The sequence below is a fragment of the Elephas maximus genome, chromosome 24 (genome assembly GCF_024166365.1).
Source record: "Elephas maximus indicus isolate mEleMax1 chromosome 24, mEleMax1 primary haplotype, whole genome shotgun sequence".
NCBI classification, from domain to species: domain Eukaryota; kingdom Metazoa; phylum Chordata; class Mammalia; order Proboscidea; family Elephantidae; genus Elephas; species Elephas maximus.
In genome coordinates this window covers 15783642-15797531 of record NC_064842.1, presented here as the reverse complement: position 1 = coordinate 15797531, position 13890 = coordinate 15783642, and the positions used below count along the sequence as shown (strand labels likewise).

At 40.2% G+C, this 13890-nt stretch overlaps 1 protein-coding gene across 1 annotated transcript in view; it reads left to right on the top strand.

The window, feature by feature from the left end:
• Positions 1 to 3354, top strand: part of ACBD3 (acyl-CoA binding domain containing 3) — a 40733-nt gene extending 37379 nt beyond the window's left edge. The window contains exon 8 of the mRNA XM_049868222.1: positions 1671 to 3354. Within this exon, the coding sequence (XP_049724179.1) occupies positions 1671 to 1882 (212 nt within the window). The 3' untranslated portion in view covers positions 1883 to 3354. The remainder of the gene's footprint in view (positions 1 to 1670) is intronic.
• The last annotated feature ends 10536 nt before the right edge of the window (positions 3355 to 13890 follow it).

The window sequence follows — 13890 nt, the reverse complement described above, 5'->3', positions numbered from 1 at the left end:
GATATCCTGATAGACAATTATATAGCTCTCATTTGTCAATGAACAACATGTAATTTTAGGTATTGCCATGGTAAAGCCTACTTTTGTAAGAGTGTTTTCTGCCCTTTTTTTCCCAATAAACCTTTATTTTAGAATAGTTTATAGAAAAGTTGCAAAAATGCACAGAGTTTCTGTATGCCCAACACTCAGTTTCCCCATTGTTAGCATTTTACATTGTATAGTAAAACCTGCGAAAGCCAGAACCTGTGTAAGGTGGAAAACTGTCAGAGAAGGACACTGATAGAGAGCTATAAGGAGCCCTGGTGGCACAGTGCTTAAGTGTTCAACTGCTAACTGAAAAATTGGTGGTTCAAACCCACCAGCCACTCAGAGGGAGAAAGATGAGACAGTCTGCTTCCATAAAGATTATAGCCTTGGGAGCTCTATGGGGCAGTTCTACTCTCTTCTCTAGGGTCGCTGTGAGTCTGAATTGACTCAGCAGCAATGGGTAATAGAGAATGATAGAAGACTGGTAAGACTGCACCCTGTCAAAGGTGGAAAACTTGCAAGACCTGGAAAAACAAGGTAATTCCATCGAGTTCTGACTCTCACAGGTTTCGCTGTACTTGGGTACATTTGTCATACCTAATGAACCGATACTGATCTATTAGTATTAGCTTAAGGTCAGCATTTATTCAGGTTTTCTTAGTTTTTATTAATGTTCTTTTTCTGTTCCAGGATACCACATTGTAGTTAGTAGCCATACCTCCTTCAGCGCCTCTGGACTGTGAGAATTTCTCAGACTTTCCTTGTTTCCTGATAGCAACCGTTGACAGACATCTCCCAGTTGACTTGTGCCACCAAAATTTACTCTGCTATGTTACAAACCTGAAAATCTTTTCTCTTCTGTGCTGAATGTTCCTTTGACCTATTTCCTTGAGGCTGTTTATGTTTCATACGTTAAATGAAACTTCTAAGCTGGTGCATAATTTTCTCATAGTTAGCCCGTTACTCCTGTAGATTTCTAGAGGTATTTTTTTTTTTTTCCCTAATCTCATTACCATTCAGAAAACTATAACCGGGGCACACCTATAATCAGAGCTCATTTTTTGCCACTTGGATCATCTCTGGATTACACAGGTCTAGCGAGTGCCTGTTGTCATGGTGTCTCTGAATGCCCGCCTCCCCTGTGGTTTCCTCGTTTTGTGCTTTGCATGCCAGACACACAGAAAGTAATAGTCCTCAGAGACTTCCTTTCCGCTTCCTAAATTGGGGGGGGGGGGGACTGTTATTGTTGAAAAGAGGGAATATCAGAGCAGCATTTTCCTTGGTTTTATTCCTATTGGGAAAAATTAGGAATTGAATGAATAAGGAAGAACAAAAATTGGGCCCAGAAATAGGAGCAGTGGTCAAAGCGCAGGGAGGGATAGGATGCTGGTGGCTAACACAGCCAGGTGTTTCCGCCACCGGGCTCCCAGGACCCAGAACAGTGCTGGTACAGAACAGGTGCTCAGGGGTGTGGATGAACGCGTGCATGAACAAACACATGCTTGCATGCAGGTAAGTTGCAGAGTGAGTAAAAAGAATTCCTGAAGGAGTCATTCTCAAAGAAAGGATGGCATATAATTGCTTGCTGCAAATATGGTTCTCCTGGATCCATTCATTGACGTCTCCCTTATTCTTTCTCACAGAAAACATCAATAGTGAAGAGAAAGCCAAAAAGAATGCCAACAAGCCTCTGCTGGATGAGATTGTGCCTGTGTACCGACGGGACTGTCATGAAGAAGTGTACGCTGGCAGCCACCAGTATCCAGGGAGAGGAGTCTATCTCCTCAAGTTTGACAACTCCTACTCTTTATGGAGGTCAAAATCCGTCTACTACAGAGTCTATTATACTAGATAAAGATGTTGCCACAGCCTGGAGTCTAGGGTTGGGCAGAAGATGGCATTTAATTTGGAAATTTCATTTGACTTCTGTGGAGCATTGGAGTCAGTGTTTACTCGATTGATTCTGGTCTGATGGCTTTTGACCTCTTGTTGGGAATCAGGATTTCCCTGAGACCCTTTAACATTAACACTTCGGGGTTAAAGGGATTCCTCAGACTCATCCAGCCCTTGGGTGCTGACCAGCAGAGTCTCTAGTGGATGCTGAAGTTACATGAACGACGTGTTAAATCTCTAAAGTCTCAAAAATAAAACTTCCCAGCGCTGACCCTGCTTGGCTGATGGTTAGTCCATTGCCGCCTGTTCTGTGAGAGCCCCTACTTACACTGCCCTCTGACTTGACACCTTTCTGTTCAGTAGGCTCCGTGAGATGCAGCTGGCTTTGACGGCAGGTCACCATTTTTACAACCTTAAAAGCTCAAGACCTCACTGATTCAAATAGAAAAAGAAGGGGTCTCAACTTGGTCTTCTTCTGAACAATCTGCATTGTTTGTGCTTCTGGGGCAGCTGTTAGTTCAGTTACACTACAGAGAAGTACTTCCTGAGATAATCTTGACCTAGGATGTTCAAACCCACCTGACAGTCGAAGGGCCCAGATGCATAGAACACGTCCAGCACCCTTCTCAGCGAGCGGCCCCAAACTCTCACTCGTTTTCTCTCTCTCTGTTTTCCAGGCTACTGGTAGCAAAGAAAAATTAGTTTTGTCTTAATTTGGCTTTTATAGATCATCTCACGTTGGAACCGTTTTCTGCACAGCCATACAGTTTGAGACTTTGTAGTTACATTGGCACCTACTGAATTTAAATATTTACAGTCATTTTAATATAATTTAGTGATGGGGAATAACATTACACTAGTATGGAAATCACTGCCAGAGACAGTCCGTTTTCGTTTTGTCACTAGTTAGGCACAGATCCTACATGATTCCAGTTTGGAATTACTTATTAAAGAAAATTGGAAATACACGTGCACATGCTTAAATTTTATAGCTTTAATCTATATTATGTCTTTATTGATGGAAAGAGGTACATTTTTGTTTTCCTCACTGAAAACAAATATGAATTAATTGCCTCAAATTTTGTCTTAAGTGATTGACTAGTCTAGAGATTCTTGTTTTCAGAAGAGAGTGTGGTATAGATAGAAATCACAAAGATGGCAATATGCACTTAACGTTGTTATATGTTGTTACTGCAATACTTAGGTGTTTGTAGTTCAGATCACACATCACTTGTAGAAGGGTTTCTGTTGGTTAGCTGCGGTATATTCAGTTCACTACATAATCAGCTGTTTTGAGTTTCTGACGTACCGCCTTTCCTTCAGTTTTTTAATACCTGGCTTCATACATATCTCTTTTCTCTTTTGGTTGTTCAGAAATTGGATTGTTTTCTCCTAAGAAGTGCTTAATTTGTGTTTTTTTTTTTTTTTCATTTTGATTCAGAAGTAGTCCCAGCTCATAGGTGTCCAGCCAGACTGCTGCCTCCAGAACATCCATCAGGCTGTCCCTCAGCTCTGACGTACATATGGCATAGAAACCATGGGGCGAGGCACTTCCTGGCAATTTTTTTTAATAAGAAAAATACTGTATTTAAAATGTAAAATAAACTTTTAAAAAGCAGGCACTAATATATATTTCTTCCAGGCTTTGAATTACAGATTTTGTCCTTACACATGTTAAGATGGATTACCTTCTAAAAATATCATTGTTCTTGGGAGCAGTATGTTACTTTACATAGCAGCGGTTCCTGTCATGTGTCATGTCAGAACATTTTTGGTTTTAAACTTTTTTATTGCCTTTGGCTGTTGATTAGTACAGTACAAGTGCGATTTCAAAAAGATCTTGAAATAATATATTTAATCAATTAAAATGTTTATCTGTAACTTGTTGGTGTTTCGTTAATATAGTTGCTCTCTGATGCATGAGTACTGTATTTCATTATTTCAGTAGGACAAGAAGAAGTGTTCTAAATGACCTTTTCTAGCTTAAGAAAAGATCTAGTTAGAAAACAACAAACTACTATTCTGGCAAATTATTTTGTTTCTTCTATGAAGTACCCTAGTGAGTTCAGATTTAAATTTTCTCAGACTTGATGAAAAGGAAAGCACTGACTTTTCTTATTGAAAATGACGTTATAAACTGTCTCCCTACACAGCCGTGTGTGTAGCTTGTTCCTTGAAGTGCGCTTGGAAAATCCAAAATAGCTCCGGAAGGGTGGCCCCTACTCCGAATGGGTGGTTGCAAAGCAGTCACAAGGGGAGCACCCAGTCCATGTGATATGGAGGGCCAGAAACTGTTCTACTTAGAATTGACCCTACTGAAATGCAGGGCGGCTTGGGTGGTTTTTTCCCCCCCTTAGAAATATGGAGTAGACAAAAGGAGGTGATCTCTTCGTATTTCTGCTGTGTGGGCTGTGAAGCCAGACAGAGAACAGCTAAGGGAGAGCTGCTGTGAGCGCCCCTGGAAGCCATGCTGCTGAGTCTTGACCATCTGTTTTGTGGAAGAGGAGAAGCAACCAACTCAGAATAATAAATGATTGCTGATAACTCATTCGGGCCTAGCGTGCAGCAGTCCCAACCATAACCATTTTTGCATCTATCCCCAGCTGCTGCTCCACTCATGTCAGCAGCCTAGGGACGTGGGCGTGTATATTTTCTTGGGGTAGAGTAAATACTGTATTTCTGTTCACTGACTTTTCAAAATGTGTGTAATTAGCATTGGCCTTGTATCTCACACACCTGAGCTTAGGATTATTTAACTTTCTTACTGGGTGTTTTTCAAGACAGTTGATTATTGGCCTTCAAAGCCTCTGTTTTAAATTTATTGTCATTATTCCAAGTGCTTGTTATTTTGATTCCTTTGTCGTGAACAGACGTAAGCAGCGGTAGCTGTGGACTGATGAGGATGGGATTCAAACCTACTCTTAGAGAGCACAGTGGATTAGCAGCCCATCACATTGACCGCTGAGGCCACCTAGTCTACAAACCAAACCCGTTGCCATCGAGTCCATTCCGACTCATAGTGACCCTGTAAGCAGAGAACTGCCCCATAGAGTTTCCAAGGAGCGCCTGGTGGATTCAAACTGCTGACTTTTTGGTTAGTAGCCGTAGCACTTAACCACTACGTCACCAGGGTTTCCATAACCCAGACCCATTGCGGTTGAGTTGATTCTGACTCAGCGAATATGGCTACTAACCAAAAGGTGCCCCTTGGAAACTCTAGGGGGCAGTTCTACTCTGTCCTGTAGGGTTGCTGTGAGTCGAAATCGACTCAATGGCAGTGTTTGGTTTTGGGGTTTTTTGTCATGAAAGGCAAAAGCACTCTTACAGTTGGTATGTTGCATGCAAGTCGTGACTTGATGAGGGCACTTAATTCAATACTACGAAACTAAGTGACTGATTTTTCCAAATTGTCATTGCCATTTGAACTCAGTAACTCATGGGCTAAAATTGTAGATTGGAACAGTTAACTCATTTCTCGTAACTAATGAAAGCTTGTGTCTGATTGCTCAGTTCAACCCTGTCACTCAAACTGTTACCTCAAAGTTTATTTCTGGAATGAGCAAGTATAAGTGGGATTACAAATGCGGATCTATTTGATTTTTTTACCTTCAGTGATATTTGTATACAATTTTTAAGTTTTTACCCTTTCGCAAGATCATCAATTTAAATATCTCTAGTTGAAATTGGCACACCTTTGGCATGGCAGGTACATAAATGTAAACATGTTTTTCATAAGGCCTACATTTTGCAACTTCTTTATTCCAGATTGTGTTTTGGGGAATTCTCCCTGTTCGTAAATAGAGTGTTCTTTTAATGTGCTGTGTATTCTTCCAGAGATTGCCTCTTTGGCCGTTTTTCTGTTATTGAGCATTAGGTTACCTCTGGTTTTTTGGTATTACCAATGGTGCTCCAGTGAGCATCCTTTTATGTGTCTCTGCAGATCTGCATGCTGAGAAATTGCTGGGTCGAACACACAGGTTCTGTGCATTCTTTTTATTTCAATAGACACAAATTCCTCCGAAGTGGCTGGACTAATTTCCCCTCCCACCAATAGTGTACGAGAATATGACTTTTTTCGCTGTCAACTTTTGGTATTATCAGACTTAATTTTTGGTCATCTGGATGGGCAAAAAATTAAACTTCATTTGAATATGCATTTCCTTGATACATTATAAGGTTAAGTGTCTATGTTTATTGGTCATTTGTAGTTCCTGTAAATTGCTTGTTTGTGTCCTTTACTCATTTTTTAATTGGGTAATTTCTTTATATTGATTTATTAGCTTTTTAAAAAATATAGTTTTGTATACTAATCATCAGTTGTATGTAAATATTTTCTTCCGGTTTATTGCTAGTGTTAATTTTGTTCATGGTGGTTTTGTAGACTGTTGGTTTTTTTGTTTTGCTTTCCTTTTTTTGGTCATAGATATTTTTAATTATGTTGTCAATTTAATGCTTTTTTTTTCCATTATGGCTTTTGCTTCTTGCCATATATATATATATACACACATCTTTTCAGAAATGGGTTCTACTTATATGTCCAGTTGTGTACTAATATCATGCTTTAAACTACTTTAGTTTTATAATATATTTTGATATAAGGCTAATCTCTACTGTTCTTTTGATAAATTTTCTTGGATATTTTTGCACCTTTACTCTTGCATATAAATTTAATCATCAGCTTGCCATGTTTCATGAAAATTATTGCTAGGATTTACATTGGAATATCACCTTGAATTTATAGACTAATTTGTGGACGTTCAGCTACTGATTGCTAATGTAAGCTTAGGTTGCTTTTTAAAAGATTGGGAGCTCTTCTTTATTCCTGAGTGGTACCTTCAGTAGAAGGGACGGAAAGTACAGCTCTGTAGTAGTCCTTTCCGCCATTATTATTTAGGATCCTGGCTAATCTGGGCCAACAGAAAACTCAAAAAGAAAATGGCCCAAATAAGATAGTTTGTTTGCTCTCTTTGTACACATTAAAGAAGTCAACTGGTATAGGGTGAGTGGGCTCCTACACTTCATTAAGTGGTTGTAAGCTCAAAGTTTCTTTTGTTTCACCCTGCTAAGGGATAGTATTGTTTTTCTATGCATGGTTAGAAGCTGGCTTGCCAGAGGGTGGGAGGGCCCATGCAATTAGGAAGTATTTAGTCACATAGCCTCCACTAGCTGCAAGGGCTGCTGGGAACTGTCTCTAGCTGGGGAGTCAGTCATGTTCCCAGCCAGATCTCAGAGAGGAACAAGTATATACAGAATTACACAAAGGAAGGTAGCAGCAGACAGCCCCACTGCCCTAAGCATTGATCAGGTGAGTTTTAAAATGTATAACTTGCATTGACTTTTTTCCGCCATTATAAAAGCCACGCATAGTTTTTATAGAAAATTTAGACAGTGTGCATAGGCAAAAAGAACTAAACCTGAAATTATAGACCTACCACTAAGAGTTAATGGGTGTCATTCTGAGAAATTTCCTTCTGGTCTTTTTTTTTTTCCCCCCCTTTAATTTTCAATTATATAATTCTAGCATACAGAGAAATAAAATAATGAGTTCTCACATACCCACCACCCAACACTAGTCACATCTTACCATTTTGCCCTATTTGCTCCCATTCTTGTCTAAGTGATAAAATGGTAATGAGAGAGTTTGAGCCCTGTGTACCTTTTTCTGATTACCATTGCCCCTTCTTCCTTGCAAAGGTAACCATTATCCTGATTTTGATGTGTATCATTCTGGATGGTCTTTATAACAAATGTATGTTGCCATAAAAAATAGGTAGTATGATTTTGCAAAATGCTTTTGAGTTTTATGTAAAATGTCATTTGGAAGTTTTTTTCTAATCCACATGGTTTTTTAGTGGTATACAGTTGATTCTTGCAGCTCTACTATTATATAGTAATCCATTCTTTAGTAACTTATATGGATACTATATGTACCATGTGGTCATTCTCCTGCTGTTGGACATGTAGAGTTTGTCACAGGTTTCTACCATTGTAATCTTCCTTGTATGTGTCTGCTTATGCTCACGTGCAAGAGCTTCTGTAGTGTATGTACCAAAAGGTGACATTGTTGAGTCATAAGCTGTGTGGGTCTCGGACTATGCTGTTCTTGTTGCTAGGTGCCTTCAAGTCGGTTCCAACTCATAGTGACCCTATGTACAAACACTACCTGGTCCTGCGCCATCCTTGAGACTGTTGTTGCAGCTACTATGCCAGTCTGTCTCATTGAGGATCTTCCTTTTTTTTGATGACCCTTGATGTCCTTCTCCAGGGACTGATCCTTCCTGATAACATGTCCAAAGTATGTGAAAAGTAGTCTCACCATCCTCGATTCTAAAGATCATTCTGCCTGTACTTCTTCCAAGACAGATTTGTTCATTCTTCTGGCAGTCTATGGCGTATTCAGTATTCCTCACCAACACCGTAATTCAAAGGCATCAGTTCTTCAGTCTTCCATCCGTCATCCAGCTTTCATGTGCATATGGGGTGATTGAAAACGCCATGGCTTGAGACAAAAAAAAAAAAAAAAGACCAGACTTAATGGTCTGACAGACTAGAGAAACCCCAAGAATGTGGCCCCTAGACACCTTTTGGCCCAGTAATGAAGTCACTCCTGAGGTTCACCCTTCAGCTAAAGATTAGACAGGCCCATAAAACAAAGCGAGATTAAATGGGCACACCAGCCCAGGAGCAAGGATGAGAAGGCTGGGGGGCGGGGGGGGGGACAGGAAAGCTGGTGACGGGGAATCCAAGGTCGAGAACGGCAGAGAGTTGACATGTTGTGGGGTTGGCAACCAGTGTCACAAAATATGTGTATTAATTGTTTGCTGAGAAACTAGTTCTGTAAACCATCTAAAGTACAATTAAAAAAAAAAAAAAAAGCTATTGAGGCTGCTTATAAAAAAAAAAACACCATAGCTTGGGTCAGGCTCACTTTATTCTCCAAGGTAACATCTTTGCTTTTAACAGTTGAAAGAGGTCTTTTGCTGGCAGATTTGCCCAGTACATTGTATCATTTGATTTCTTTACTGCTGCTTCCGTGGGCGTCAATTGTGGATCCAAGTAAAATGAAATTCTTGACCACTTCAGTCTTTTCTCCCTTTATCATGATGTTACTTACTGGTCCAGTTGTGAGGATTTTTGTTTTCTCTGTGTTGCGGTGTAATCCATACAGAAGGCTGTGGTCTTTGATCTTCATCAATAAGTGCTTCAAGTCCTCTTCACTTGCAGCAAGCAAGGTCGTGTCATCTGCATAATGCAGATTGTTAAGAGTCTTCCTCCAGTCCTCATGCAGTGTAGTCCAGCTTCTCGGATTATTTGCTCAGCATACAGATTAAATAAGTACGGTGAAAGGATACAACCCTGATGCACACCTTTCTTAACTTTAAACCACGCGCTAAGTATCACTTTGTTCTGTTCAAACTACTGCCCCTTGGTCTATGTACAGGTTCCTCGTGAGCACAATTAAGTGTTCCAGAATTCTCGTTTTTTGCAAGGTTATCCATAATTTGTTATGATCCATACAGTTGATGCCTTTTCATAGTCTAAAAACCCAGGTAAACATCTTTCTCATATTCTCTGCTTTCAGCCAAGGTCTGTCAGACATCAGCAATGATACCCCCTCTTCCACGCCCTCTTCCAAATCCAGCTTGTGGCAGTTGCCTGTCAATGTGCTGCTGCAGCAGCTTTTAGGTGATCTGCAGTGAAGTTTTACTTGCGTGTGATATTAATGATACTGTTCGATAATTTCCACATTCTGTTGGATCACCTTTCTTTGGAATGGGCACAAATATGGATCTCTTCCAGTTGGTTGGCCAGGTAGCTGTCTTCTAAATTTCTTGGCATAGACAAGTGAACACCTCCAGGGGCTGCATTCGTTTATTGAAACATCTCAATTGGTATTCTCTCAATTCGTGGAGCCTTGTTTTTCACCAGGTTGCCTTGAGTGCGTCTTACATCTCTTCCTTCAGTACCATTGGTCCTTGATCATGTGCTGCCTCCTGAAGTGGCTGAACGTCAACCAGTTCTTTTTGGCAAAGTGATTGCTTCCACCTTCTTTTGATGCTTCCTGCGTCATTGAATGTTTTCCCTATAGAATCCTTCAATATTAGAACTCGAGGCTTGAATTTTTTCTTCAGTTCTTTCAACTTGAGATATGCCAAGCATGTTCTTCCCTTTTGATTTTCTAATTCTGGGTCTTGCACACTTCATTATAATACTTTGTCTTCTGGAGCCCCCCTTTGAAATCTTCCGTTCAGCTCTTATCATTTCTTCTTTTGGCATTAGCTACTCGACGTTCAAGAGCAAGTTTCAGAGTCTCTTCTGACATCCATTTTGGTCTTTTCTTTCTTTCCTATCTTTTTAGTGACTTCTTGCTTTCTTTATGTATGATGTCCTTGATGTCATTCCACAACTCATCTGGTCTTTGGTCATTAGTGTTCAGTGCTCAAATCTGTTCTTCAGATGGTCTCTAAATTCAGGTGGGATATACTTGAGGTGATACTTTGGCTCTCATGGACTTGTTCTAATTTTCTTCAACTTCAGCTTCAACTTGCACACGAGCAGTTGGTGGTCTCTTCCACAGTCTGCCCCTTGCCTTGTTCTGACTGATGATACTGAGCTTTTCCATCATCTCTTTCCACAGATATAGTCGATTTGACTCCTGTTTACTCCATCTGGAGAGGTTCACATGTATAGTCTCCGTTTATGTTGGTGAGAAAAGATATGTGCAATAAAGAAGTCATTGGTCTTGCAAAATTCTGTCATTGAGTCTCCAGCATCATTTCTACCACCAAGGCCTTATTTTCCAACTACCAATCCTCCTTCTCTGTTTCCAACTTCCACATTTCAATCACCAGTAGTTGTCAACTTGTCCTGTCTGCAAGTTTGGTCAATTTCATACTGCAAAAGTGGGTAAAAATCTTCAATTTCTTCATCTTTGGCCTTAGTGGTTGGCATGTAAATTCAAATAATACTCTTATTAACTAGTCTTCCTTGTAGGCATATGGATACTATCCTATCACTGACAGCGTTGTACTTCAGGATAGATCTTGAAATGTTCTTTTCGATGGTGAACGCAACATATTCCTCTTCTGTCATTCCCCACATAGTAGACCATGTGATTGTCTGATTCAGAATGGCCATTACCAGTCCATTTCAGCTCACTAATGCCTAGAATATCGATCTTTTTGCATTCCATTTCATTTTTGATGACTTCTAATTTTCTTAGACTCATACTTCTTGTATTCCACGATCGAGTTATTAATGGATGTTTACAGCCATTTCTTATCATTTTGAGTCATGCCGTATCAGCAAATGAAGGTCTCGAAAGCTCGACTCCATCCACATCATTAAGTTCGACTCTACTTTGAGGAGGCAGCTCTTCCCCAGTTGTCTTTTGAGTGCCTTCCAACCTGATGGCCTCATCTTCCGGCAGTGTATCAGACAATGTTCCACTGCTATTCATGAGGTTTTTACTGACCAATTTTTTCAGAAGTAGACGGCCAGGTCCTTCATAGCCTGTCTCAGTCTGGAAGCTCCGCTGAAACTGTCTACTAAGGGTAAGCCTGCTGGTGTTTGAAATACCAGTGGCAAAGCTTCCAGTATCACAGCAACATGGAAGCCACCGCAGTACGACAAACTGACAGACGTGGTAGTGAACTATTCTAGATAATGCAGAATTGCTCTTGGACTGGTTTTGCCAATTAAACCCCCAATAGCAATGTACCTGAGTTCGTGTGTTCCACAATCTTGCCAACAGTTGATAGATTTTGTAATTTTATCAATTTGATGGGTGTAAAATAGAATTTTATCTGTGGTTTAATTGCATTTTCTTAATAACCACTGAGCATCAGAATTTTTTCATGTGTTCACTGGCCTTGTGTGAAATGCATGTTCATAGCCTTTATCCATCTTCCATTGGGCTTTTTTCTTGATTTGTAAGAGTACTCTAAGTATGCTGGATATTATAATTTTTTGGTCATGTCCATCATTAAACAAATAATTTATAAGAATTGCTAAGCTGGTTCCTATGAAGCAGAGGTTAAAGATGTCCCTAACATCTAACTTTTCCAAGCCAGTGTACCACCCCATCATCTCTCACATCAGCTACTGCCTCTCACCTCAGTACTCTCCCTCTTGTCTTTCAGCTGCAATGTCACACCGAACTCACAAACCGTATAAAGGAAATGGCTCACGGGGTTGTGGAGGCTGGCAAGTCCCAAATTTGTGGGTCAGCCATAGACTTCTCCCTGGCCCTCAGTCTCTGTCTGAAGGCACTCAACTTTCTCACTCTGTCTCTGTCCTCTGTGGGTCTCTTATTTGGTGGTGGTGGGCTCTCCTCTCTGCTCTGGAATTGGTTCTCTTTTAAGACAAAACCGACCAATCCCCTCATGGGCTGTGATTATCTTATATGCACGGCCCCACCTAACACCTAGGTGGGAGTCACAAGACCGTGGCTAGAAAGGACCCACAAAAGTAATCACACAGCAATCACAAATAACTTGTGCAAGGCTTTGATTTTTTTTAAAGAATTTTGTTTATGATGTGTTTTATTCTTTAGAGGTTTTTACTTCTAAATTTATCAAACTTTCATCGTTTGTACTTTCTGTACCCTTAAGAAGTTTTTCCCAGCCCTGAGGATATAGTCTTCTGTATTCTAGGCGTCTCAAAGTGTTTGCATTTAGGCCTCAAATACACCTGAAATTTACGTTTGGTTTGAGACCGGAATCTGATATTACTTTGTTTTTCATAGAGCTAATTATTCCAGTAGCATTCACAGACTTCTTGTCTTTTACCCACGATTTGTAATACCATCTGTGTTATGTATCAGACCTCCATATCTATATATGGAAGTCAGTCTCTGGGCTCTCTATTCTGTTTAGTTATTAATTTTTGTCTACTCTTGTGCCAATATCACTCTGTCTTAATTAACCATTTTTTAAAATAAGTCTTGCTATCTGTTACAGTGAAGTTCCTCCCTCTTTCCCCCCAAATTATTTTTAGCTAGTTTGGACCTTTGCTTTTTTTTTTTTTTTTTTAATTTTTATTGTGCTTTAAGTGGAAGTTTACAAATCAAGTCAGACTCTACACAAAAATTTATAAACACCTTGCTATACACTCCTAATTGCTCTTCCCATAATGAGACAGCACAGTCCTTCCTTCCACCCTCTCTTTTCCTGTCCATTGAGCCACCTTCTGAACCCCTCTACCCTCTCATCTCCCCTTCAGACAGGAGATGCCAACATAGTCTTGTGCGTCTACTTGATCCAAGAAGCTCATTCTTCACCAGCATTATTGTCTGTCCCAAAAAAAAAAAAAAAATAGTCCAGTCTAATCCCTGTCTGAAGAGTTAGCTTTAGGAATGGTTCCTGTCTTGGGCTAACAGAAGGTCTGGGGACCATGACCTCCGGGGTCATTCTAGTCTCAGTCAGCCCATTAAGTCTGGTCTTTTCACGAGAATTTGGGGTCTGCATCCCAGTACTCTCCTGCTCCCTCAGGGGTTTTTTGTTGTGTTTCCTGTCAGGACAGTCATTGGTTGTAGCTAGGCACCATCTATTCTTCTGGTCTCAGGCTAATGTAGTTTCTGCTTTATGTGGCCCTTTCTGCCTCTTGGGCTCATAATTACCTTGTCTTTGGTGTTCTTCGTTTTCCTTTGCACCAGGTGGGTTGAGACCAATTGATGCATCTTAGATGGCTGCTTGCTAGCGTTTAAGACCCCAGACGCCACTCTCCAAAGTGGGATACAGAATGTTTTCTTAATAGATTTTATTATGCCAATTGTTTGCCCTTCCATATGAATTCTATTTCTGTTAATTTTTCTTTTAAAAATTTTTAATAGCAATATATTTATATTAGTAAATGCATATGTATATCAAAGGTACAATGGCTTATATAATAAAAATTTATCACTTGTCCCTAACCACCCAAGGACTCCAGTTTTCCTCCCTGGAGGTAACCAGCATTATCAATTCCATC